The following is a 27682-nucleotide window of genomic DNA, read 5'->3' on the forward strand; positions in this document are numbered from 1 at the left end:
TCTGATGAAAAGATTCAGTGTTAAATGCTATTTCCGATGGATAATATAAAGTGTATAACCCCATTTCCTACACGATATCATTTCTATTTTTATTCTCCCCCTTTTTAATTTTACATGTAATTGGGCGGATCCACCTTTTACAAATATACCGGGGAGGGGTGGAAAAAATTATCCTCTATCGGCAACATCGGCCGATCGATGTCGAATATCTAAAAGCTAGAGAGGGGGTAGTCCCAGAGGGTGAAGTTTAACGACCGTTCTAACATTATTTTTACAATCATGATAAAGCCTAGTAATGTAAGCGCGTGCTAACACTCTGTGATATGTATTTAGACCTGAAAACTAAAGAATTAAGCACCAGTTGTAATCGTGAATAAGATAAAATATTAGTAATTTTCAGCAACTTTGGGGGAATGAGTATATGTACCTCACAAAACAAATAGTGTTAGCACAAAGCGCTTGCATGTTTTCCTTCTCCTCTTCTTTTCTATTCTTCTTCCTCCTCCCCCAATAATACAATAAATTCTATCAAAATAACTGTAACATAATCATAATAATCTCATTGACAATGTCAAATATCTACTTGCATTGGTGTATAAATTTTTATTCCATAAGCATGTATATATCTCGCATTAAATTCAATAACATTTAACAGTTACAAAAATATATATAAAACACATGTTTTACATGTTGAACATAATGACATGTCAACCATAAACAAAGCCCATTGCCAACTGAGAATTATAACGGCAAATCTATAGATAGGCAGCAACTTTTGCTGCTTAAAAACTGCTTTAGAAGAATCTAATAACATTAATACAGCAAATATCTTTTCACCACATGATTAAACTTGAGGATGAGTTTAAAAGTGTAAATAATTTACCCCCAAAATATAAGGTGATCAGGACATTGATGACGAGAAAGAAAGCTTCATATTCAAGTAAAAAAAAAGAAAGAAAACGAACAAAACAAAGATCCATAAGTGTACGTAACAATACCATGGGAATGATTGAAAAGGGCAAATTAATGTGTCAAATTCTTCATATGTTGGTGGCAAATAATCATGGATAGATAGAGAAATGGAAATATGAATATTTTGAAATGCAATCAAGAACTGAATTCTGTGGTACCCCTTGCATTGTAGAATGTTCCCCACTGCTTGTTATGAAGGAAAGGCTATCTAATGGAAACTACCATGGTTGCGATGTTCAACAGCTAATCAGAATAATTGATTTCAGGAAAATTACCATTGTATGGCGAAGTTACTAAAAAAGTAACTTTTATGCAATGGGCCCCTGGTGATTCTGGTCAATAAAATGTTCTGGTATATTTTGATTTTGATGAAATTTTTCAGGGCTTCATATTTACACTATATCAATCATCCAATGATAAAAACCTTAGTGCTTGATTGCAGGGCTCATTTGATTACATTGAGCATTACATACAATCTAGTGTACAAATCAGTTGCTGTACAATTAATCACAAAGTTTGCAACCAAGCCTGTAACCAACAAAAAGCTTAGCAATCACCATAGAACTGTTTATTTATGATTGATTGCATTGACTGCAATGGACAATTGTGAAAATCAAGCATAAGATTAATTGCTAACATTTCTGTTATGAGAGCAAGGTCATGAAGCTAAGATTTTACTACCAAATACATAGCACTTGCTAAAGATATTGTTTCATGAGTAACGGGAGTGGGGAAGCCCCTCTTGCAACTCTCTCAGATAAAAAGTGCTGTAATAGATAACAAATACATGCAAGGCACCAATCATATTCAATAACATTGATATTTACTGGATGACACACACAGAACGTATACTAGTCCGATTTTAACAAAAGGTCATAATTTCCATTGACCTATTCATTAATATCATATTAAACTAATCGATAAAATAAAAAAGAAAGGGCGCTGTATATCATGTCTTATACTTCTTTATTACTGTTCAATAATCGGGATAAGCATTTCATTTACTTTCATTTTCAATGTAGAAATTCCCTGATCACACTTCCTTCATAAATAAACACGATATACAGACAAAACACTGTTGATCTTGTTGGATGGATAATAAAAAGAATCCTTTGAGACTTCAGGAAATGTTAATAGTTTCATACCCCCTTTTTATTCCTAATTTACTGCCTCATTTAGTCTTTATTTAAACATAAGATATAAAATATAATTTTGTTTTCCTCTAGGAGACCCTAGCCTTACAAGCCTTGCTTTTTCAGGGGTTCTCCTTGTCTTTCTCTCAATACGTTTAGTTATTTGCTATGTTTCTTTCTTTTCTACTGTAACAATGATTTATGGTTAATTGATTTTTTTCATTTGTAGAATGTGAAATCATACTTGTAAGATAAAATGTATGTGCAGAAAGAAAGACGAATAAATATCTTATCTTATCTTATCTTATCTTAAACATGATTGAACATAAAACATGTTAAAGGTCATATTATATGATGAAATCTTCCTCAAGTTTCAATGATAAAATTGCAAAGGCTTTTCTCATCTTTTTCTTTTGTGTGTGAATATCGCAAAGGTAGAAACATTACAGTATGAAAAAAGAGAGCAGCAAACAAACTTTAGTACTCTGACAAGTCTTGCAAAGCGAAATTGGCTTCAGAAATGATACACTTAAAAAAAGTACCATAGTTTTCCCCTTTTTTATCAGACAATGAGAACACCAACACTTAAACATTTAAGAAATAATACAAAAACTTATTATCATTCCTTATTGAATGTCATGAATCATCTAAATGCAGTCTGTGACAAGAAATTTTTTTTTTTTGAGATTGCACTTGATATCATCAACCTTAAGAAAGGCTTGCCAATGATTGCAACAATAAAAAAGCTCCTTGAAAAGTCATAGAGAGTGAGAGTGGTGAAATTAAATTCATGTGACAGAATACTTTGTCTTCATGAGCAAATTGGCCAAATCTATAAATATAACTGACTTAAGTTAAGTTTTACATCGTCTTATTTTTTACTGTACACATTGCACTTCTTATCCTGAATAAAAACACCTGTATCACTCTATTAAACAATATACCTATTTAAAACAAGTTTTAAATAAAACAACTTTACCACATCACCTTTGAACATATTTGTAATACAAAATACTTATACTTTCAATAAAAAACACATTTCACTGTACATATTTTATACCTGAAACAAACTGTGACCACATTTCCAAGTGTTTTATAGAGCCCTCAATGATCTTCAAAGCTCAAATGCTGGGTATTCATTGATTTTTTAAAATCCTGATGGAGACTCTTCAAACACATGCCTAACAAGTGTAGATTTGAAGCCTTGCCAGAAGACTCTAGTACTACAGAGTGAATCAAAACACATGACCCTCAGATTACATGGTGATCACTACACTGTAAAATTACTAAGATATACATGCAAGATATAAACCATACATCAAATGATTAACAATGAATAAAAAACATTCTAGCACAATATTTCAACAAGCAGAAATAATTTTTAAAGTCCTCCTTAATGTTGAATACTTGATAAATTCAAAAGAGATGCTCTATAATTAATATTTAAACTGGGTTCCAACAGGAAAGTGTGAGACCCATTTAACAAAAGTTTTCATACAATATTTTTATGAGAAATTTTCCTAATCTAAACTGGGTTCCAACAGAAACTTATCAACTTCACAAGCGCACGACACAAATTCATACATTATCCTTTTTTTTTTTACCTCAATGGTGTGTTTAAAATGTTAATTTTAACTTCCAGTAACTTCTTAGTTATTGAGGCAATCAATTAAACATGCCAATGGTCATACTGTGAACTTTTATAAACGCCAACGGGTAAGTTTGTTTAATCCATTTTCATTGGTCTTTCTTTTGGCATTTGTGACTTTGGATTCTGGAACCATTTGGTTTGAGAGGCTACATCCTCTTTGTTATAAAACCAATCTTTTAATTATTGACATGTGCTTAGTAAAGATTATTGAAGCTAGCCTGTGTCAAACGTTTGTTCATTTTGACTGAGTGCAATTTGTGTCGTGCGCTTGCAAAGTTTGATAAGTTTCTTTTGGAACCCAGTTTAGATTTAGAAAATTTCTCATAAAAATATTGTATGGAAACTTTTGTTACATGGGTCTCACACTTTCCTCCAAGACACAGGAGTATGAGGGATCACAAATAAAAAGATCTTAAAGACTGTTGAAAAAAAAAGTTGAAAATTAAAGACCTCTCATACTATTATATAGAGGAAAGTGGAAATAAGCTGAAATTAAGCTGAAAATCAAAACCAAAAATAGCTGAAATCGGCTATAAACCTCAAACCTCGCACCACTGAAATTTGTCTTTAAGAGGACTTCAGCAGTCAGCACACTTATTGTACCTTTTGAGATCACCAATCTGAATCCGAGTTTCAGCATGACAGATAACAAGTTCATATATCTTCATAAAAAGTACACAATTTTGTGCACAAATTAAATGCTTGACATCAATGTCATCATCATGAAATTCAAGGTAGAAATGATTTCAGAGGCATTAACTCTTGTCGAGATGAGGAAGACAATTAATTTGAGACTTCCTAGTGGCAACTACCATCAATTATTATGTCATTGCATGTTTAAGAAAGGCAAATATAACTTACAGAGGTGTAACACGTGCAAATTTTGTTGGACCACATGCTTATATAATGAATAGAATTCATTATATATTGAATATATATTGAATAGCCATTACTGGTATTTTTATTCAGTTTCCTTGAAGAATAAATTGACACATTGCATGGTTCAAATTCAATTTTTAGGAGTATCCAATAGTGTATTTCCCTTTACAAAATACACTTGCATAAATATAGATAACATTTGTACTAGTAATATTTACTAGTACACAGTATATATTTCCAAAACATATGGAAATAGAAAGCCTTAGCACCTTGTAATAAGCCAGTTCACGGTTAGCTCATGATCAACTTTTCTCAAATGACCTTTGTGATTTTTCATTAGGATAAGCACTATCATTTTCAAACGTAGATGTTGCGTAAGCTTTACCAGTAGAGTATTCAAATTCTAAGAACAAAAGGCATTGTGTAGACCGGGTGACTAGAATAGTACATCAGGGATAAAGTTTGGAAATCTGTTTTATTGTCTGCCTTTGGCACATTTGACTATTGTTTAGGCTACTGTCAAATACCAGTGATTATGAAGGCTCTATTTATTACTCTTCAGCTTGGATGTGATAAATATTTTGAAAGGAATACATGAATAATCATCAAATCACAAATGCCTATGTCAGTGAATTTGAAAGCCACCTTCATGGTTGTCTCCAATGACCTTTTTCTACTCGTGCGCAGTTTACAACCGTGAACAGGCTTATTATGTAATTCTATCAAAAAACCTACCTAAGATGCTAGGCAATAATCTGGTGAAGGACTAAATGTGTCCCCCACACCTCCCCCCCCCCCCTTAAAATTTCCCTCAACTAAGTTGAAGTACTAATAACTCTTTGAAAAGCTAAATTTTCCTAGCTGATCATGATCACTTTATATAAATCAAATGTTGGTATTCTTACAACACTGACATTGCTAAGTGAACTTAAATCAGACTTTTATAGTCGGTTAATTGTCAACACCATCCTCAAGTACAAATAAATCTTGCAGTGAAAAGTGTGCTAGGATCTAAAGACTAATTTCACAATCAAATTTCAAAAATGAAATTAATTTCACTTTTGCCATGAATCGAATGAAGATGAAAGCTGAAATTCCATTCAAGTGTGGGCTGCAATTATTGTTTAGTCTAGATTTTTATCTGAGTTAAAAAAGCAGAATCCAACACAGGTGGAGTTGTTTCAAAGAAAATATTTTCAAAAAAAAAAACAATAAAAAAAAAATCAAATGTGGATTCAAATTGAATTGACCTTAGACCTTGGTCACGCGACCTGAAACTCAGGCAGGATGTTCAGTAATACTTGATTACCCTGATGTTTAAGGGTGTGTTTATGCTTCCATTGCGAGGACGGAATCAGCGTTTTCAAACGTCGATTCAAAACGCCGATCGTAAACGTGGTTCTGGGAGTGCTGTTTATGCTTAACTTTTCATAGGTGAAATCACGATCTCCAGCTGGCTTCGCATCGTAATTTTCGTTGAGCAGGAAAGCAAGGTCAAATTGGGCGCGCCCTTTCTCGAAAGTTATTTTTCCGAGTGTTCTTATGGGGAAGGTACGTCGACTGTTATATAAACATCTAACAATTTCCGATATTTTAGTCATTGCATGGAGCTTCTTGATATAGCCACATAATTTCCACCATGGTGAGGATAATAGTAAGAAAAAATAAAGAATATTAAGTATACAAAATAATAAAATATCAATTTGTTTATGCTACTGGGGCATCTGGCGATGTCTCCTCATTATAACTCATATTCCGGGTTTTTTGGTGTAAATCCCTCAACGTTCATCGTGATGACAAATTGGAAGAGTAATACTAGTAATAGTACTAAACATGCAAAACAAGGGAGGTGAGAGGTGATTCCGTGGAGGTAACATGCGACCATGGAGCAATGCGATTGTATTTGCCCGCGGATTTTCATCTCACCGGAAGCATGTACCAAATGACGTAATTTAAACACGTTTACGATCGTTGTTCTGTTTATACTTCCCCAGAAAGCCTGATTCTGGTCAAACGACGTATACAAACGCACCTTTTCGTGAGTTTACGATCGGCGTTTTGAAACAGCGTTTAAATGAAAGTAAGCATGGACGCAACCGTGTTTTGGACTAATCACGTTTGGAAACGCTGATTCTGGCCTGAAAAGTGGAAGCATAAACACGGCCTAAGTTTCATGAACTAGGTCCATATACTTTCTAAGTTATGATGACATTTCAAAAACTTAACCTTAGTTAAGAGTTCAATGTTGACAACAACGCCGCCGTCGGAAAAGCGGCGCCTCAAGTCTAAACTATGTGAAAAAATACAAATAATTAGGTACACGAAGAGTGGTTTCACCACCAATTCTCATTTTTCTCCTTTCACTAAAATCAACAAACGTTGAATTTTCCTTTAACTTAATATGAGAATATTAAATAAGTGACAAATTTCTTTTGGCTACAATTTGATTGGTATAAAAAATAACTTTCCTCAATAATTCAGATATCTATATCTTTAAAAAGAAAAATGGAACTTCAAAAGCTGCCATTCCTTCAGTTGTTTTGTGAAGTCTCTTGATCATCAATCCTTCTTGGAGCTGGGTTTCGTGTCCTTTGAAGGAGATACAGGAGTTTTCTTTGTAGGAGATACTTTCGATTTTTTATCCTTGGTTGGTGAAACAGGATATTTTTTGTTTGGAGATGCAGTTTTGGGTTTCTGGTCACTTGTTGGTGATGCAGGAGACTTCTTTGAGGGAGATGATGTTTTGGGTTTCTGGTCCTTTGTTGGTGATGCTGAAGACTTCTTTGATGGAGATGATGTTTTGGGTTTCTGTTCACTTGTTGGTGATGCAGAAGACTTCTTTGATGGAGATGGAGTTTTGGCTGTTGAAGACGATGCAGGGTCATTATTTTTCTTGACAGATTTGCCTTGTTTTTTCTGTTTTTGTGCTTCACCTTCTTTGACAAGAGCTGCAAAATCTTTCTGCAATACCAAGATTGAAAAGATAAAGCCGATACAGAATTGATCTTACAACTTGCCAAGAAATGAATGGAAGAGATGGTTCCTGTGGGCTATAAGTGCTCAACCTACGCCTGCTAGTGCAAAGCCAGGAGGTAGCAGCATTTACAATGAATCCATTGACAACTGAACTTTCAAATGCCCATAAGGTTTTGGACAAAGAACATCTGGTTCCAGAAGACAGTGGTTTAACCTGGACTTCATGTTTTCACATGTTCAGAACAAAGTGGATGTATGTCAAGAAAGAAGGCAGTACCTGCCCATAGAAGATTTAAATCCATCATATTAAATGAAATTGCTTACCAGGGAATATTTGTTTTGTAAACTATCCACAACAATATTCATGCACATATTGATGAGGGAGAAATGCAAATTACTAAGCAGAAATCCAGGCAGTACATCAAGCATTATGAACAACACATGCTGAAACCCTTTAATGACTCTATTCTAATCATATGTAAATATATACCTATCTCATTGAATTGGATTCCATCTCTGCATAAATGTTTGAGCATACAAAGTATCATTAACCCTTTGAACCCTAAATTATCAGGGGCGGCCGTGACCCATACCCTGAATTATTTGCACTATATCAAACACATTCACAAACTCTCATGATTTGAGCCCCAATGGCTTCTCATCCCCGCTAGTACCCAGGCCGGCCCGGCTGAAGTTGTTTAGCTTCTTGTAGACTTAGTCTGCAGACAGAAATATCAACTTTAGTGTCTGCTCTCGGCTCAAAATCACTGTTTTCACTCAAGTCATTTTATCAACAGCTTCCCAGTCAGCACGTGAGTCATCGCGTACTACACCGTGTATTACCCCACATGCCACACAAGCCACCGCAGTAGAGTAGCATATTTTGGCCATTTTTTATGCTAATACCTTCCGAAATCAACACCAATCTTGACTGAAATTATAGACTAAATACCCCTACACATACTAGAAAGATGACATCATTTTAAAATATCACCCAACATTTAGAACCCATGTTCTTTAAGTCACATGGATTCCGGCCTATCAGGTATATGCGCATTCACTGGTAGGGTTGGTATTCCGACCTATCAGGTTCAAAGGGTTAAGATGTATAGTACTTGGCAAGAAATTGAAAGTCATAACAGGGTTGATCAACCAACTGCTTTATGAAAGACATCTGTGATTTTGGCACCTGATCATAAGTCAGAGCAATGTCTTACATGCAGGAATCCTGTTACCACCATTTACCAATAATGGTGGTGGGGGGGGGGAAGGGGGTCAATGGGAAACAAGGGAAAGCCACTGTGAATGACACACAAGGCCTTTAACATATCTTGCTATGAAGGCAGTATATTTCACAGCAACATTCTTGCATTCCCCAAAGTTTTGAGGATTAGCGATGTACAGCTGCTTGATGAATTCCTGCCCGAAAGGTGCAGCTCCCACTCTTGGTGAGGTACCTTAGAGGCCTCCCAATCTGTATCCCTCAAGATCGAATTGTGTGTTATATAACCTAACAATATCACATATCACCAAAGTTTACTCCAATGGGTGGCACTGATAGACAGATTCACATTTACTCTTGCATTTGGAAATAAATTTGACTTGGCTCAAAGAGATAAATCAACCAAGTTGAGACCCACCTTCCAACCGACTAGATCAGCAAGTTTCTCACATCCTTCATCACATGGGCCGATGTAGGCGACATCCCTGCAAGACAGAAAACACATTCGCATGATTCAATAATCAAGGAGATTGTAAAACTGGAAGAGTAATAGGATTTTTACAATGGGCTTCTCATGTTCTAAAACCATAAACATCATTATTGAATCTATAAGGCTTCAAAAAATATAGAACACAAATGCGATAAAAACATGCCTCCCAACTGCCATATGTGCAATACATAATGCGTTAGATAGTCCTCGAGAAGTTGTTCTTTCAAATTATACAATTATTATTTTCTAAACATAAGTGATTCCTTTTTAATCATTTTCTACACTCAGTAGCCTTTATCAAGACTATATCAATTCAATAATTAGTACATTAGACTACGTCAATTATGCACCCTCATTTTCCTAGACTTTTTTCCTCCAAAATTGAAAATTTATTTTCCTACTCATCTTGTTACATGATGAATGTTACTATTATGTGTGAGAAAATATACCTATACTTGTCATCGGAGTCAAAGTCCATACCCGATGAAAAACCAAACATCATCATCATTGGATCAACCTGAGAAAAGAAATAGATAAAACAAGATCAATTTTATTAACCTTGGGGGTTTATTTGTACTTTAAAAGCAATATGAAATCAATAGCAACTCAATAAGCATTAGCCTCTGCACAACTAAATCTGTCCCTGATTCTTTACCAAGAATGCATAATGTTGATTGTATAGTTTTAAGATATACTTGATATCCACTGGAATGATTGTAACCTATCTGAAACTCTTCTGCCGCATCACTCCTCAAAACAGAACTAGAGAGGACGGACACCCTACAGAAGATAGTTCATGATTTACAGCTGATCAAGTGGCTAGTGGCTACCCAATGATGATCCAATAAAGAAGAGTACAGACCTCTTTGACAGTCTTCCGTTAAAGATCAAGTACACCTCAACAAGAATTTCATTTGACTAAAATTTAAAAAAAAACAATCAAAACACTGAAAAATTCATTAAAATTCAATCTAGAATATGAGTTATATATCATATAATTCTATTTTTAAAAATGATTTATATTTAACATGTCTTTTAGGAATTTGGAATAAATTTTACACTTGATTTTCTATGACATCAATTCAAACATTCTTACCTGTCCAGTTTTCTCCATATTGATCAGTAATCTGGGAGTTGTTTCTGGCACTCTTTTAAAATACAAAATGGAGATAAACGATGATATACTTTCATTATGTAAATATGAAGTAAACCACTCAAATTCAGTACTTTTAAAGAAAATTATATCAGGTTCTTGGTCCTTAAACTCAGTCATTAAAACAAAGAAAAGATAAATAAAATATCATGCAAACGATATAATGGTTAAATACAGAGAAGTACATGTATTTCATTATTAAGAAAAACTTTTATTTTTTTTATTTTCAATATGTTCCAACCTCCTTGCAGTGGCCTCACAATAACAAAATATAACTGGTATGTTATACAGCCTCATAAAATACTCTGCTGTAGTAAACATAAATATACCTTTTCATTCATTTTTTTTTCCTTCATTTTTTAACCCTTTGAACCGGAAAAGCCGGAATACCGACTTCACCGTAAACGCGCATATACCCAAAAACCATCTTTAAGTCCTGTGATTCGAAAAGCAAGGATTTTTATATCAGGTGACCTTTAAATATGACGTCATTTGAGAGATATTCAGTCGATAACTTCAGTTTGTAATTTCATCGACGATTGTCTTTCATTTATAAGGTTTTAGCATAAAAAATGACCAAAATATCCTCCCCTACCAAGGAGGCTCATGCGATAATACACGGCGTCATGGACCATGTGTAAGCTATTGTTGAATTTTCTTCCGTCTAATTAGTGAGTTTGAGAAAAAATCGGAGATTGTTAGTACGGGAAGCTAAACAATATCAGCCAGGCCAGGCCAGATACCAGCGGAGTAAGGTGCCGCTGACATGGCTGGGCTCAAATCATGACAATAGGAGATCATTTATTTCAAATGTTATGTATTTCATCATTTTGCCGATAAGCTTGATATCTGCTAATAATTCAGATTGAGGGTCACGACACGACCATCCCAATAAATTCAGGGTTCAAAGGGTTAAGCCCACTGACATACAGTGTCTCCTTTTTCCTGATTATGATAAAATCAGAAAGAGAAAAAGTGTTGATGAATTTATCATTTCTTGTGCAATACAATATGTATTTCCGCAATAAAGACTTTATAACCATTAACTCTCTTCTTATAAACCAGTGTTAATGTACGAAGCTTTCTTTGGTAAGTCACAAGGTCAATCACAATATTTTTAAATTAAAGAATCTTCAAGAGATATGTATCCAATATGCTGTGTGATACACAGAATGTTTTCATCCCTGGATAGCTTCAAAGCTGCTGAAAGGGATTCCTCTTCAAGGTTCAAGGGCACATCTAGATCAACCTTTACTCCTAGATCACATAACATGATCAAACTGGTAAGGAATCATCAATTTTTTACACATGCATTTTGACCACTTTAAAAATAGGAAATTTGTGTATGAAATAGAGGTGATGTACATATATGAATTAAAGTTCTCTATCATATTTCATTCTAGGGTTGCAAAAGATTTATGAAAGCAAAAGTTTGCATTGAGGTAATAAAAAGGCATGAGAAGTACTTTGTATCTAACACTGCAATTAAAGAAACAAGTGGAGCGCCTTTGGCAGTCTCACCTGCATTATGCGATTCAATATAGCAGCAGTGTTGACTTTAACTATTGAATAATTATTCACATAAAAACATCATTCATATGATAATATAATACTATGTTCATTGACCCTACATGACATTTCAGTTAAGATTTCAATGTTGACGCCGCCACCGTCAGAAAAGCGGCGCCTATAGTCTCCCTCTGCTATGCAGGCAAGACAAAATGCAGGCACTCAAAATAATTGTAGGATATGACATTCATTACTCTGATGCTCTGGTAATTAGCAAACTCACTTCACTATCTTCCAGAAGGGATTCACTTTCATTAAACTTTGGACAGAAATTGATGAACTCTGATCATCATAAACACCTACTTCCAACACCAAGGTCCGTTTCTTGTACTAGACAATTACGCAACATGACTGGTTTCCCCACAATCAAATGCGATAGTGAAAGATACCGTAAATCCACCATTCCTCACCTTGCAAAGATATTGAGGTAGTTTTCTGCAATATAGCCTTTCCCTTTGTCACCATGTCAGCCCACATTCCTTCTGTCTCCTTTTTTGTTAGTGTTGTTACTATGTTAACTTGCTCTCTTACCTTATTTTTTCTCCCTCTTTCTTTCCCTTTCCTATAATACTATTCTCTTTACCTATTTGAGTCCTTTCCCTTACACTTTTCTCTTTTTATTTCCTTGTCTGTTCCTCTTTCTTTATTTACATCCTTTAGCTTTCTATCGTTTTTTTGTAGGTTAGGCCTACGTACATGGAAAATTTGAAATGATTACAGTTTTTGTCTTGCTAAAATGTATAATACTAATTGTTCTTGTGTTGAATCTATTGATATATATAATTCATTTTGTATCTCATATAGGATATTCATATCTTTATGTAGTGTCAATCGTAATTGACAATATTTTGTCTTCTATGTTCTCCATGTCACTCTCCCCTTCTTCACCACTTTCTGTTTTCCTCTCTACCTCACTCAATTTTCTCTTTCTATTTGGAGGACATACCCCCTCTCTCCCTCTCTTTCTTTCCATTACTCTCATTTCTCTCTCTCTTCTTCTTCTCTCTCCCTCTTCCCCTTTGCTTATTTCTCTCTCTCAATCTTCTATTTATGAGATACATCCTTTAATTGGATCTACGTTTTGATATAGAATACTGTAATTACGTTTTTATTCATTTGCTTTGTTATATCTGTATATTGTACTTCATGAATTTTTGTAAATTGGCCCTTTCAGCTTGTGCTGCTGGTCAATTTTTATGTACATATATACCAATAAATAATAATAATAATAATAAATTGTTTACAAATATAATTGGGCAATTTAGTTGGTCAAATTCTTCAATAATCATTTTCTTAATCAACATTTAATTCCTTATTAATTAGGCTTGCTTTTGTTAATTCTATTATGGGTTTGGGATGTGTAATTGTACCCAGTTTGAGGAGTGGAAGCACAGTTAAGTAGATCATGGGAATGTTTTGTACATTAATGGGAAAGTTGTGGATGTGATAACTTATCAACATACTTATCAACCAAGGATGCAAAAGGCTGGACGACAAGTGAAGTACCCATCACGATAAGGAGATCACATTGTGGGAAGTCCTAGGCAAAGAAACAAGTCATATCAAAACATTATTCAATTACCACACTCATGTGCCAACCCTACACTAAAAAAAAAGCCACAAATATTGCAGCTACATACATATTCATAAACTCTTTTTAATGATGTATACGAATGTAAGTCAATGACTTTACCAATATTTTTCTTCCTTCTTTTTGGGATAAGATCATAATATTGCTATACTGGGGTGAGCTTTAAACTCATACAATGTTTCTATAATGCAAATACTGCAGCTTATTTCTGGAACTATTATGAGCGCTCACTTATTGCATGCAATCAGTTTATTGTTAAGCAATAGCTTCCTTGTGGCATAGATGATTGATGCTCTGGTTTGGAGATGACAAGCATTGGCTGTGTACAGTAAACCTCAGTCTATATATCACAAAATTGCAGTATTCTCAGGCGTATGTGGAAGGATTTTGAAAAGAATGATATTGGTAATAGCAGGGCGCGACAAACCCGCTTGCCCGGGGCAAGTGAAAATGACGTGCGGGCAAGCATTTCTCAAAGTCAATTGCCCGATCAGGCAAGTGGTTGTTTTGGAAATAAAAATATCATTAGACCATCTAAATTTCAATATCTTTTGGATAATCACAACTATCTCTCATATCATGTCAAACCACTAAAAAAACAGTGGAAACTGATGTAAAATCAGCGCCAATTACATGTACCAATAATTCATCGCCAGGTACCTCGTTCGAAAAACCATGCCATAGCATCTTACGTTCTATGTGTGCAATGACTGCGCATGCGCTACTATCTTGCGCAATTTGCCGATGAAAACCAAAAAAAAAAAAAAAAAACCAAAAGTGGCTAAAATTTCACATTTTGCAAAAATCCATGAAATGGCCATCTATTTTCCATATTACCTTGAAATTATTTTGATTTAGTTGAAAACTACAGAAAAAATGAAGATTATTCAGCTCTTTCTTGACTGATTTATGATGATGCTTACACTCGGTAAATGTTTTTTGTTATTGTGGTCCGGTGGTCCCACATGTAAACTTTCATGTTGCATGAAAAAAAACCATGAAAGTCTACATGTGGGACTACAATAAAAAAAAAAATATTGACCCGAGTGAAACATCATAAAATGATGAAGAAAAGATGAGAGAGGTAAATAATCTTAATTTTCTTGAGAGTTTCCAACTAATCCCAAAAAAAAAATTCAAAGAAATATGGAAAATAAATGACCATTTCATGGATTTATAGATGCAAAATGTGAAATTTTAGCCACTCCACTTTTTTTTTTTGATGATTTTTTTTTTCTTTTTTTTTTAACATCATAAAACGATCTTTTTCAGAGTCAATAAAGAGCTGAATATTTTTTACTGGCTTTCTTAATAGTTTCCAACTAAATTAAAACAATTCTAAGGAAATATGACAAACAGATGAACATTCCGTGGATTTAAAGATGCAAAATTTGAAATTTTAGCAACTTTTGGTTAAGGTTTTTTTTTTTTAACCTTAAACGCCCATTTACAAATGCAAAAAGTTTTTTCAAAATAAACTTAATGACTCAGGCCTCCGTTGCTGAGTAAACTTTTAAATGTGTGTTCTTTTATACTATACATGATTCTAAATTGTTGTTATTTTGTATGACCTTTAAAAATAATAGTAGTGCCGTCATAATAAAATTATAAAACATATTTGGCAAGCAGTTTTTTCTATCAGGCAAGCAAATTTTTTCATCACTTGCCCAACATGGCAAGTGACGAAAAAAATGTTTGTAGAGGCCTGTAATAGTATCGTAATTTGGCATATATATATATATATATATATATGTTCCTATATACTGCAAATACTGCAGCTTATTTCTGGAACAATTATGAGCACTCACTTATTGCATGCAATCAGTTTATGCCTACATCCTACGAAAGGGCGAAGTCAATAAATGGGTTTATTCCGTCATAATACACATATAGACGTAAAGACGAAGGTAGAGGGCGTTAAGGCGCATTACGAACAACGAAAGAAGACAAAAAAATTCACCTTAAACACAGATGTAGAGAAATATATATATAATATGTATATGAACAGTGAAAAGGAAAGTGGTCTTAGGGAGAGCAATTTCTTTTTCTTCTTCCAATACAAACTTTGTTTCAATGTGCTAAAGAGATGCATTGGTCAGGGGTGCATACCAAAATGTATTACTTTTATGATTTAAACTAAATTATGCATTGTAAAGCTCTATTTCTTTGAGTGTGATTTTGAATTTTGCTAGAAAAGCTCAAATACACTTCACAGACATCAAAACACATAAACTAAGAGGAGGAGCTTCACCAAAGAAAACTACATCTGGCAGAGAAATGAGGAAGAAATGTGCGTTGTAAAACTAGTTACAAACTAACCTCAGACACCAAACGAGGGAAAAGGTGAGGGAGTGATTCACCAAAGAATACCACATCTGGAAAATAAAAATGGAGAAGAAATGTGAATTATATTCTGATTCACATTCAACAAGTTTTTAAGAATGTATGTGAGCGCACATGTATTTTTATTGCATACATGTCTATGTACTTTTAAATGGAATGAATGTGAACAAAGGGGGATAGGTAGCAAATAACAATGCAAAGAGTTTAAATTCATTTTATCTGTTTACCATATACAACTAATGATCAAATAATAGGAAACAAGAGAGAAGATAATAATAATAATACTAATAATAATGTAGTTCTTATATAGCGCATTTCAGACCTAATACGACTCGCAATGCACTTTGCAGAAATAATAGTATACAATATAAGACATAACTTAAAATTACACTTTTACAACATCAATATTAATCAATTACATATGGCAATCAATTACATATATATATAAGATCTGTTAATATCATACAATACTTTATACGATATACATATCTCCTGACCCACTAAAGCACTGTCTTGATCCTTTCAAATATGCTCTAGAATAAAATGTTAAATCCCTACTTATTTATCTGCATTACTCATGCCCCAATGATCTATGATTAAAATATATTACGTTTGAATATAATAATTTTTGGAATAAAAATAAATGCAATTAAACTACACACATACTACTTACTGAACCTCCAATATCACTAAATTACCTGGTTTGATGACTCCTCCTTCATCACATTTTGCACATTTTGGAATTAAATCAGCCATGATTTTCTCTGTAAAGCAACCAAATCAGAAAGAAATCAATATTTATCAACAAAGACAACACAACTGAAGGTCAACAAGAATCAGTGTATGATCTACTGTAATAAACAACCATTGAGGGTGCTCTCACTGTACACCTACTTTACCCTAACAATCTTATAGGAGAGTGCATTATCCCCCAGCCCCATAAATGCTTTGAACTTCTACTGATCAAAATAAATGACTTCCTATTCTTAATGATCAAAATAGCAATGCCCGCCATTTCCATTAAAAAATAATTGGTAAAACAGAGAAATTGATGAGAATTTTATAAAAATAATTAAATACATAAGAAAACATTCGCATAGTACCAATTTTTTCATGTACATTTCATCAGAATCCCCCAGTCTCTAAAATAAAAGATGAAGCAGTTTAAGTACTTTATTCATAGATTTAATCTGCAGCCAAGATCTTAGAGAACATAATTGTACAAGGATGTACAGTCAATAATGGTTGTTTAAATGAAAATAATCATTACTCTCTAAACTGGCAACATAGTGAAAACAATGAGATAACTATTTATAAAGAAGCTTAACAACTTCAATTGTTCATTTTTGCTTTTTATATCCATATTCGATTCATCCAAATTGGACAACTTTTTTTTTAATGTTTGCCAATTTGAGGAGTGAGACTGGATCAATTTAAAATTGAGAATAGATGTGTACCTCAATGTGATGTCGGCTTACCTCTCATTAACTCTTCTGTGTACTCCTCATTACAGTTCAAGCAGTGACCGGTGTGATAGGATCCATGGGCCTCCATGATCTTTTCATCTGGTACACCTGCTATTCGGTCTAGGGTATCAATGTTCTACAGATAACAGAGAAGCAGAGAATACAAATCAGGCAATATCCATCTTTACTATAAATACACATGTATGCCACACAAACTGAAACTCTATGGGATTTGTGTGCATCGATCACTTGGTGTCAATGGGCAATACCAGCATTTCAAGAGTTAATGACAATTTCAATCACACATGGGTTGACAAGTAAGCCTACTCACTCCATACAATTTGCAAGACTGTCTAGTGCCCATCTCAAACCATGGAAATTCAACCAATATAATTTTGAGCTTTTAATATGAAAGAGACAATAAAGACCTACTTGAACATGAAGGAATTTCACGTAGATTCATTAAAAGAGAATAAAAGATGTTTTGATGAGTAAGGTTCAATCAAATATATATAATTTGAAAGACTTTTTAAAATGTATTTCACGACTCATTGACAGTAGGCAGAGAGATAAGAACTCTCTAAAATGGTTTGACATATATCACAGATAACGTAGCTTCCAAATTATTTTAAGTTTTGAGCTTCACGGTCACGGATTATGACACAAATTAAAATGAAAGGTACATGCTCTACACACCTGAGTGTAGTGTCTTAGCAAGATTCCCTTTTCATGAAGCAAACGGATGAAGAAGTGGCTTGGGGTTGGGAAGAACGCTCCTGGAAACAACTCTTTACTTAGGGTAAAGAAAGGTTCTGGATTCTCCTGAATAGAAAGAAACGTAATGGAAAACTTATGAAACAAACGTAATAAATGCATGGACCCTGTTCTGACATTCCTTATGCATTAAATGAAAAGACACACACAAGGTAAAACAAAAATAAAAGCAGAAACAAAACTAAACAGATGGGTTAGGGTTAGGATGGGGCATGCAGATTATGACAGGCAAGGGTATGGGAAATTTTGTCAAGTTTATGGAATTATTCATTGGAAGAGGATTATGACACAATGAACTCATTATATTGCTTTGTATCATAATAATTAATCTTATTAAGAATGGGATATACCCCAAAAATGTGTAATATAATACAAAAATTAATATAAAGTTGAATGAGACAAAATGTATAATACCATAACATCTTAAGATGCAATTACACGTACAAATACAAGCTCTTGAAGTTTCATATCAAAATGATGGCAGGGACAGCATAGGAAAAGAAATGCCCTTTTTTCAAAATGGAAAATTACCTTTTTTCAAAATGAAATGTGCCCTTTTCAAAACAAAATACCTTTTTTAAAGAAAAGCATAATATATTTTAGGTTAGAAAATCACAAAATTTTGGGTTGCACTTCGCGCTCGCATCAATTATTGGTTAGTACAAGGTTTTATCCTGTTCATGGTTACAAAAATGCATAGAATGTCCAGTTTTCAGGTTGCAATATCACACATTTTTGGCTCATGTTTCGCTCTTGCATCAATTATTGTTTATTAAGGTACTCATTCTGTTCCTGGTTACAAACAGATCCAGTTTTCAGGTGAGAAAGTCACAATTTTCTGGCTCGCGCTCGCATCAACAATTGTTTAGTGAGATACTCATCCTGTTCATACAAAAATGCTAAAATGTTCAGTATTCAGGGTGGAATATCACATATTTTTGGCTCGTGTTTTAAGCTCGCACCAATTATTGTTTATTAAGGCAGTCATTCTCTTCCTGGTTAAATAAAATGACTAGAATGTCCATTTTTCTGGTTAGAATATCACAAATTTTCAGCTAGCGCTTCACGCTCGCATTATTCAATTGGTGAGAAATGTAGCCCGTATCCTATTCATGAGTCACTAAATGCAGTCTTTAAAGAGTTCCTTTTCTGGTCAGTAGATTAAAAATTTCAGCTCGCGTTAATTCTTTAGTTAGATTCACATTCCTTTTTCATGATTACAAAAATGCTCGGAATGTTTACTGTTCATGTCTTATTACATGAAATTTCCAAAAGTTTGAGCTCGTGATTCGCGCTCGCAACATCTCGCAAGGATGCCCTTTTAACAGTAATAAGGTCTTGAACCCTTCTACATGTTATAGTACTCTATGTTATTTAGAGGGCTAAACATGTCAAATGGTGTGTATTGATGCAAACGAAACACAAAAAGAGTTAATTCAAAACTTTACCCTGAAGAAACCAATTTCAAAGATGGCTTGTGGATTTGGTAAGTTGTATTTCTGCAGGTTGTCATACAGACCTGTACCTGGACTTCTGAAATCTGGAATTCCAGCAGCTTAAATGAGAAAAATTAATCAGTTCAACTTGAGAATGTCACAACCAATGATAAATAACGAAATATAAAATGAGGCTAATCAGCAAAGCTACACTTTTTAATAAATATATTCAAATGCTAACAATTCATTTATTCATATTATATCATAATAGGGGACATATGCATGTTTATGATACATTCAATGGAAATTCATCAAATAATAATACTAATAATAATAATGATAAATAATAATATAATAATTAATCATAATATTTGTAGGGCACTTTATGCAGATGTTTCAAAGTGCCTGGCTTACAAAAAAAACAAAGAATCTATAAAAAATATATATTATTAATGACAGAGGTGAGTTTGGAGTAACAATTTGAATATTTCTACAGAAGGAAAATTTTTGATTATGGGTTGTAAGTTTGTTCAAGAGGGTGGGAGCAATAACAAAAAACTATTAAAAAAACAATTTATCTTTGTGCAAGGGTCACAATCTATATTATAGGAAGAGGGCGAGGGATCTGGCAGAAGAGGAAGAACAAAGGGTGATTAGGAGAAAAAAAAATTAGGGGCTATCTTTTTTCTACATGGGGAGATTGTGGAAATTTGGGGGCTATTTTTTCAAAATAAGGGCTACTTTGGGGGGTTACAGCAATTATGGAGTAACAGCAAATTATCGTTAATCTGCCATCTGGTCATAGTAAGAATTTTGATTTTCTAAGTATTCTTGAATATTGTTTGTGACAGACCTTCGGCCTACTCTAGAAATAATGAGTGGTCGCCCCAAAGCATTCAATTTGGGGGGATTTTAGAGGCGATTTGGGCTGTTATGAGGGCAAAATTGCCTGTTGCCATCATGTATTTCCTATGCTGGATCTCAGAGATATTTGGTGCCATGCTGTGATGAATAGAATCTTGAAGTGATAGGGGACATGTAATTGTTCTTCAAAAACACTAAGTTTTCAACAGTGAAATACATAAATACATAGTTTTAATAAAAAATAATAAATATATTACATGAAAGGAAAATATGAGGCATAAACATAACAAGTGGAGAATAAGATTTTGTAAAAAACAAATACATGTAAGGCTTGAACAAAGTGAATAAACCTGAAGACGTACTCAAACCAGCCTTACAATGGATTCAGTCTGAATGCACGAATTCCCGTAAAACTACCCAGGCACGCAATGAGCACAAACTATTGATCTCTTTTCTTTGCTTAAATAGGGAAGTCACCAATTTCTACATAATGCGATCTATTCAAACAATTAAGTCTAGATGAGAGACACAAGGTCAATCAGGGTTTTAAAAATCCCTTTTATATTTCTGAAAATCGGGACTATGACTGCTGTGGGGAAATGTTGCCAGTTGATAAGTGGAAGACCTTGTTAACAATGTGACATTAGTTCTTTTAAAGAGTCTACACAACAAATTGAAGAGGGTCTAGAAGTTATCATTCAAATGAGGAACAAGCCAAATAAAATCACCTACATGTACCTGTACAAGTACATGTACTGTATGGTCATGTGATCAGTCATCAGCCATTTATCAGAATTGTAAATAAATCATACATAATAGATACATTTGTTTCTGTAAATGGCCAAAAATACATCCTGAAATCTACTGGTAGTACTTACATGTGGATATTCCAGCTCCACTCATGACAATCACCTTTTTACCTATTTTTGATGAAAAAAAAATTGACGATAAAAATACATTCACACAATATTTTTGCCTTCTCCTCTTTCTTTGTATATATTATATTCTCAATATCTTACAGACATATTTCTTATGGAAAATATGCAGCTCTCTTTGTTTGTGCCAAGTTGTTTTATCATACAGTTCCATGGCTGTACGAATTCATTTTCGCTGGGGGGCAGCACGCATAATTTTTTTTTTTTAAATCGAAAACAAGCAAGTGAGCAAAGGGGCCGAGCTTGTCATTGGGGAGCTTTTGCAGTTTGTAAAGTGAAATTGAAGGATTTCATGCATAAATTTGGTTAATTTTGTGAAAATTTTCAGTTAAAAAAAAGTGTAAGTTTTCAAAATTTATGGGGGGCAATTGCCCCCCTGCGTAGGGCCACGTAAAGTACAATATATGCAAATAAACAAAAATGCAACCATAACAAATCATGCCTGTTTTAAGGGAACTTTTAAGTGTAAGTAAATTCATTCAATTCTTGTCTCCTTTAATTATGTGAATATTTTGCTATCATACATGTATATTTCATGCTAACATAGGCCTATTGCATAGGAAAATAATAAAGGAAACTATTATTTGAGAAAGTGTTTTGTTTCATTACATGACAACTTTCTTCTCATTCCTGATTCAAAATCTATGATCAAGGCAAATATACTCCAATGAAGAACTCACATTTTCCTTCTTTAACGAAGTCCGCAACACCCTGAAGAGTGAGTTCTTTTAGCAGTTGTTCTGGTTTAGACTTTTCTTCTTGGGCATCACTGCCCTCACCCAAGCTGAATCTTTGAAGGAAACTTCTCAAGCTTTCCACTGTAAAAACAAAATTACAATTGCAGAGGAGTAAAAGATTAATCAATATACATTGGCAACAAAAGCACTGGAGTCTGTGGATCTAACATTCTCGCTACCATGTCAGGCTGGGTGGAGACTGACCATCCCATAAATTAAATGGGCAAAGCCAACCTTGAACTTCCCCAACAACCCTGGCCGACCACAGAGAAGTACATCAAATACTGAATGATATTAAAAACATTTTGCTTTTAAGCCACCTACGTGCCAGGGTTTAGAACCACATCTTGGAAGGTGGAAACTATTTTGTCCTATATTACATCCATTTTACACTCAGCTCGACTGATTTCAGGCAGAGTAAATGGTAACAATACGAGGTTCGAGGGACTGACATTGAGCATCACTCTAAATTCACACCAGTGCGAAAAAGTTACATTGCATTTGCATCGTGCGTTGCTTACATGTATGTTATTTACGTTGTGAAAGTGCACAAAATGAAGGGAAAAGACATTGCCCGACCCACGCATCCCCCCCCCCCCCCCGCGCCTTCCGGAAGGAGAGGGGGTACGTTGGTTGGACAATGTCTTTATACCAAGATCAAAGATTGGATGTACTAATGTTAGACCACTTACTGATCTACTCCAAGTAACGTTACATTGGGAGATTAGTGAAATGCCACTTTCATATATCTGCAATCATGTAAAACAAGTATAATTTCTAAAAAGCCATGAAGGAGGAGGAAAACTCCAAAAACCAATACCTTGAAAACATTTGAAATCTTATTTAATGCAATAGTGTATAATTCCAGGCCAGAACTTGCCACACATACAAGACAAGAATATATTGCTTAGTCCCAGTCATTGCATTTTATGCACATGTTACGTACATGTACTAGAGGCCTATATCTACTTTTGCTGCAGGACAGAATCTGCACATTTGATCTATTCCCTTTAAATTGAAATATCTCTGTCAATATTTGACACAAGTTATTTGATTTATTAACCATTATTCCTTTGTCATATAAGCTTTCCAACGTTACTTTGATTAGATACATTTTCCAATATAGTCTACCTTCAACCACATTATTTTTTATGAAAATTTCTTACCCACAACACTAAAAGAACTTGGGTAGGACAATTTTCCAGTAACTCAGGGCGCAGCACAACCATTTATCATGTTCTCTTTTTTTTTTTTGGGGGGGGGGAACACATGTCTCACTAGCTAGCACCAGGCCTTGATACAGACAGCGCCATCTATCATGTTTGAGCCTACAGTCAGTATAACAATGGCTGCGATGCCCACTGCAATGATCAAATTTTCAAACTTTAATAGTTTCATCGAGTCATTCTCTTTCTTTCGAGGTATGCTCGATATATACAATGTACCTCAATCATTGTACATTATCCAAGAGTTTTGGCAACCAATCGATTTCATTTCCGTAAAAAATACCGCCTATAATTTGCACTGACACTGCAGTGAATACTGTGTGTATGCCCACTACAATAGATTACGTGTAGCTACAATTGGGGAGGCAGCTGCGTGAATTTAATATTGGGTCTTCCAGATCCGGATAAGGGATTTATTGGTGCTGGTCCCAACTCCCAAAGTGTCAGGATATATATTATAAGAGAGGTCGGACTTTATATAGATCTAGCTAAGTCTATGCCTTCAATAATTTTTACAGAACAAACTACAAAGTTTGCACATCTTTCCCTCTAACATTACATTGCAATATCTCCATAAATATTTCAAACAATGCAATGTTTGTAAACCTTTGAAAATTAATAAAACATATCAAAAAATTAAAAAAAATATTTCAAACAATGAGTTGATTTAACACTATTATTTTTTTAAATTATTATTCACAAGCTCTCCAATGGTACCGGTACCAAAATTGTTGGGATTCCTTCATTTGTTCAGTCTTCAGATTTTCAAGAAGTCTCCATGATCGATCTCCTTAAATTCCACCAGGCACCAGCACCAGTTTGATATTGTTACTTAGTATGGCAAGTTCCCACAAGTCTGCGCAGTCCCCCTTGTCTCCACACACACTTATCTGTGTGATTCTTGTAAAAGAAGATACGCAACGAACACAGACTTTACATATGCAATGCATAGACAGATATTCATTAAAAAATCTGACTCAAAATGGTGGAAAAATAATGAATTTTGGGCATTTCATGTGACGGCCTCAAAATGCAGCCTTTCTCATCAAAATCCCTGAATTGTGTGCAAAGTGAATGGGTGCGCAGACATGGGGTACCATTTTTTTAATCTGAAAATGACTGCCCGAGGTTTTTTCCAAGAAAATCCTATAATTCTTTCAAATTTTTATGAGCTTTTTTGGTACAACTCATAATTTAATAACTTATTTATATAACATAAAAAGAAATTCATGTTCAATCTTAACTCAAATTGTTAGGTGCGCAGACTTGGGGACCACCATCATAGACCCCAAGTAAAAGATCTAGTCTGGTTTGTCAAAACTGTCTCAAAAATAATTTCAAAATTCGATCGAAAAGTAATTTCATCCATCCACAGCCTAGCCTAGCCCTAGAATAGATCTAGAACTTCCACTGCATTCAACTCGAAATGAGAATGAAGTAATTAATTAGTAGATTTATATAATATGATTACGCCTATATCATTATATCATAACTAATATGTTAACACTCCAGACACCTGGGGCCCGTTTCTCAACACCGTCATAAGTCTAACTTCTTGACTAAATCGGAGATAGTGAGCTACTTGTCCGCTAACCGTTTCACGAAGCCCTCTTTACCAAGATCGGGTACAACAACCTCAGTGTCATAACTTCTTTCTTAATGACGTAGTGGCATCACGTGGGTAGACTATGACATGCAAAAGCGCATAGAAATTTTAAAATTATAATCTTACGTAATCAATCATAGAGGTTGAAATTACATCACAAAACAAGTGGGTTAATGCATTCAATGATAATTGTAATACAAAGAAACTATGAAAACTATTGGTAAAACGCCACAAAACCATTCATTTTGAAATAGTAAAATGATTTAATCGATAAATATTCTACCACGTCAGGCCATCCATAACTGAACTCGTATTTGCTGTTTTCAGACCCCTATTAACAGTAGGATAAATTCTATCTCTAATTTATGCATATAATTTGTCAAATATCGTATGTTTCGGTATCAATGGTTAAAAATGTTTCGTTGAACTATATTTTGATGACGTTCGAAAACGTAAAAGACCGCATAATTATCATCATTTTACAAAGAAAACCGTTATGGTTTACTTTCTTAAACTATTAAAATTGGATATCCCGGGGGTACCCAATCTCAACGTCCACAAGTGATTTTTTAGTCATGAAATGAATTATTCATAATTTTATTTTCTCTGCAATTGAATGCTCAAGTCTTCATGGTCTAAGTATGTATGATGCATAATTCACCTGTGCTATTATTTTGAAAAGATTTATTTCCCAATTCATCACAATATTTGCAATTTTGTCATAATTTTTCTTTTTGAATATTATGCTATTTTGTGACTAAGGCTACGTCTCGTCTGCTCTTTCTACCGATAGTATCGATATCAAGGTATTCTAGTTAGGAAACCTTTCGAGAAACAGGTTTAGTAAGATTGGAACTAACTCCGTGGTTGTTGGATAAAGATATGACTAACTTGTCCATGTGTTGAGAAACGGGCCCCAGACCCTGCCGACGATTACCCTGTCCCTGCTGCGAGTGTGATTATTGACCGCATCAACGACCCTGAGTCTCTGAGAGCTTCCTGAGCTCCGGCGACCAACGGGGCAGGGCCAGGGGCGAAGGCGCTAGCTCTCCGAGGCCCAGGCAAATGATGCCATATCATGCACATGCGATGCCCTCGTTTTGTCGTTTAATAAACAAAGAAATAAAATATTTCATACAAAGAATCAGAAGTCATACATTACCGTCCTTTTCTGCCATGATGCAAGAAAAACTAATATTGTCTGCAAACAGTTAATCCGGCACCGGTACGTACCCTTCAAGACGACAGCTGCATTACCATCCGCCGCTTCCGCATATTCGGGATCCAGGATGCAATACCGTACGCTGCCCAATCGTCGCTCAGTTTACGTATTTTCCTTTATGTTTCATTCAATGAGCTACGATATGCTTACTTCCATATGTCATCTGAAAGCGAAAATACTGGAAAATCGTTTCATAGGATAATAATTATATGTCTTAGAAGCCCCGCTGCGTAATTCGCCGTTTTTGGCACCCCTTGCGCCTGCCCAATCGCCGCTCACCATTGCCCTAACTCCGCTCGCTTAGCGCGCGCATATATACATGGTGTTTCATAAGGCCTGATACTGTCTAACTCTTTTTTCTACCATTTTTTCTTGCACTTCTGAGTGAGAAAGTGTGTAATTTTGTTGTGATTAAATGTATTGTTTACAAGTTTTATAGTACCCGGTACTATACACTGTATAAAATGTTTCTTTCGCCAAGTGCAATTATTTTTAGGGCCTCAAAGTAACTTTTTGTTACTGATCTACGCCTATATATCGGTTTTTTTTATCCTCCAAACTTTATTCCGTATTTTTTATAAAATACATATTTTCAAAAAACCTTTCCCGACAAACTTTTAACTGATTTCAATTGTCTAATAATATGAATATGATTCTAATCCATTCATGAATTTTATGAGTATATTATTATTTATTTATTTATTTCGGAAATGAAAAGTATATGAAATTGGAACAATTAATGTAATACAACATTAACAGAGTATATATAGATTGAGCACCCACTGGGTCAAATAAATTACTGTTGTCAATAAAGACCATGACCCTAACCAGTGCTATAATAAGGGTGCTTACAAAAAATCGGAAGCGGATAAAAGAGTCAGCATGGACAAAAATGTTTAAAGAACAATATATATAATAGAATAACATGCTTGATATAGTTAAGTTAACTTAATTAACTTAAAATATCAATATTGATGAATTTACATTCTTATAAATAAAACGCTATAAAACTCTTTTAGCACATTCGCCATTCAAAGTAATAATTTTCGCCACTCATCCAACTTGAGTGCCCCCCCCCCCCTTTGTCGTCCCTTCCGCTCATCGCCCCCAGATGCCATTGGCCATTGATTTCCATTATTATTTTTTTTTATTAGAAATAATTATTTGCATCCTCCTTCAGGTTCTAAATCAAATTTGTTGCTTTTACACTATCTTGACTCATTATTTATCAAGTATATGTATTCGTGTATCCCACTTTTTTGTTTACTCTTTACTTTTTCTTGTCGTATTGATATTTTATGGGACTCTCACTGCATAATTCTTTGGAGCCTTCAACCAACAAGCTTTGCTTTTACTTTTAGCTCCCTCATATCCACATCTCTCATTTTCTTTCTTTGTCATAATTTTAGAACCAATTACAAGAATACATTCTAGTAC

General features: G+C 34.4%; 1 protein-coding gene across 2 annotated transcripts; it reads right to left on the reverse strand.

Moving 5' to 3' along the window:
- Positions 1-2788: 2788 nt before the first annotated feature.
- LOC129264788 (NAD-dependent protein deacetylase sirtuin-2-like) lies at positions 2789-26321 on the reverse strand. 2 transcript variants are annotated; one of them, XM_054902731.2, is made up of 13 exons: positions 26186-26294; positions 22135-22272; positions 21398-21439; positions 19668-19774; positions 18142-18267; positions 17458-17581; positions 16678-16743; positions 15956-16011; positions 13509-13585; positions 10420-10471; positions 9773-9840; positions 9252-9318; positions 2789-7596 (listed from the first exon to the last, which is right to left on the reverse strand). In XM_054902731.2, exons 1-13 carry the CDS (start codon positions 26199-26201, stop codon positions 7195-7197), a joined length of 1341 nt encoding a protein of 446 aa, XP_054758706.2. In that variant the 5' UTR covers positions 26202-26294; the 3' UTR covers positions 2789-7194. The 2 variants fall into 2 exon arrangements, with proteins under 2 accessions (XP_054758706.2, XP_063958249.1); XM_064102179.1 differs by having other exon boundaries at positions 7032-7596; positions 26257-26321.
- Between the last annotated feature and the right edge of the window lie 1361 nt (positions 26322-27682).

Source organism: Lytechinus pictus, chromosome 7, assembly GCF_037042905.1.
Source record: "Lytechinus pictus isolate F3 Inbred chromosome 7, Lp3.0, whole genome shotgun sequence".
NCBI classification, from domain to species: domain Eukaryota; kingdom Metazoa; phylum Echinodermata; class Echinoidea; order Temnopleuroida; family Toxopneustidae; genus Lytechinus; species Lytechinus pictus.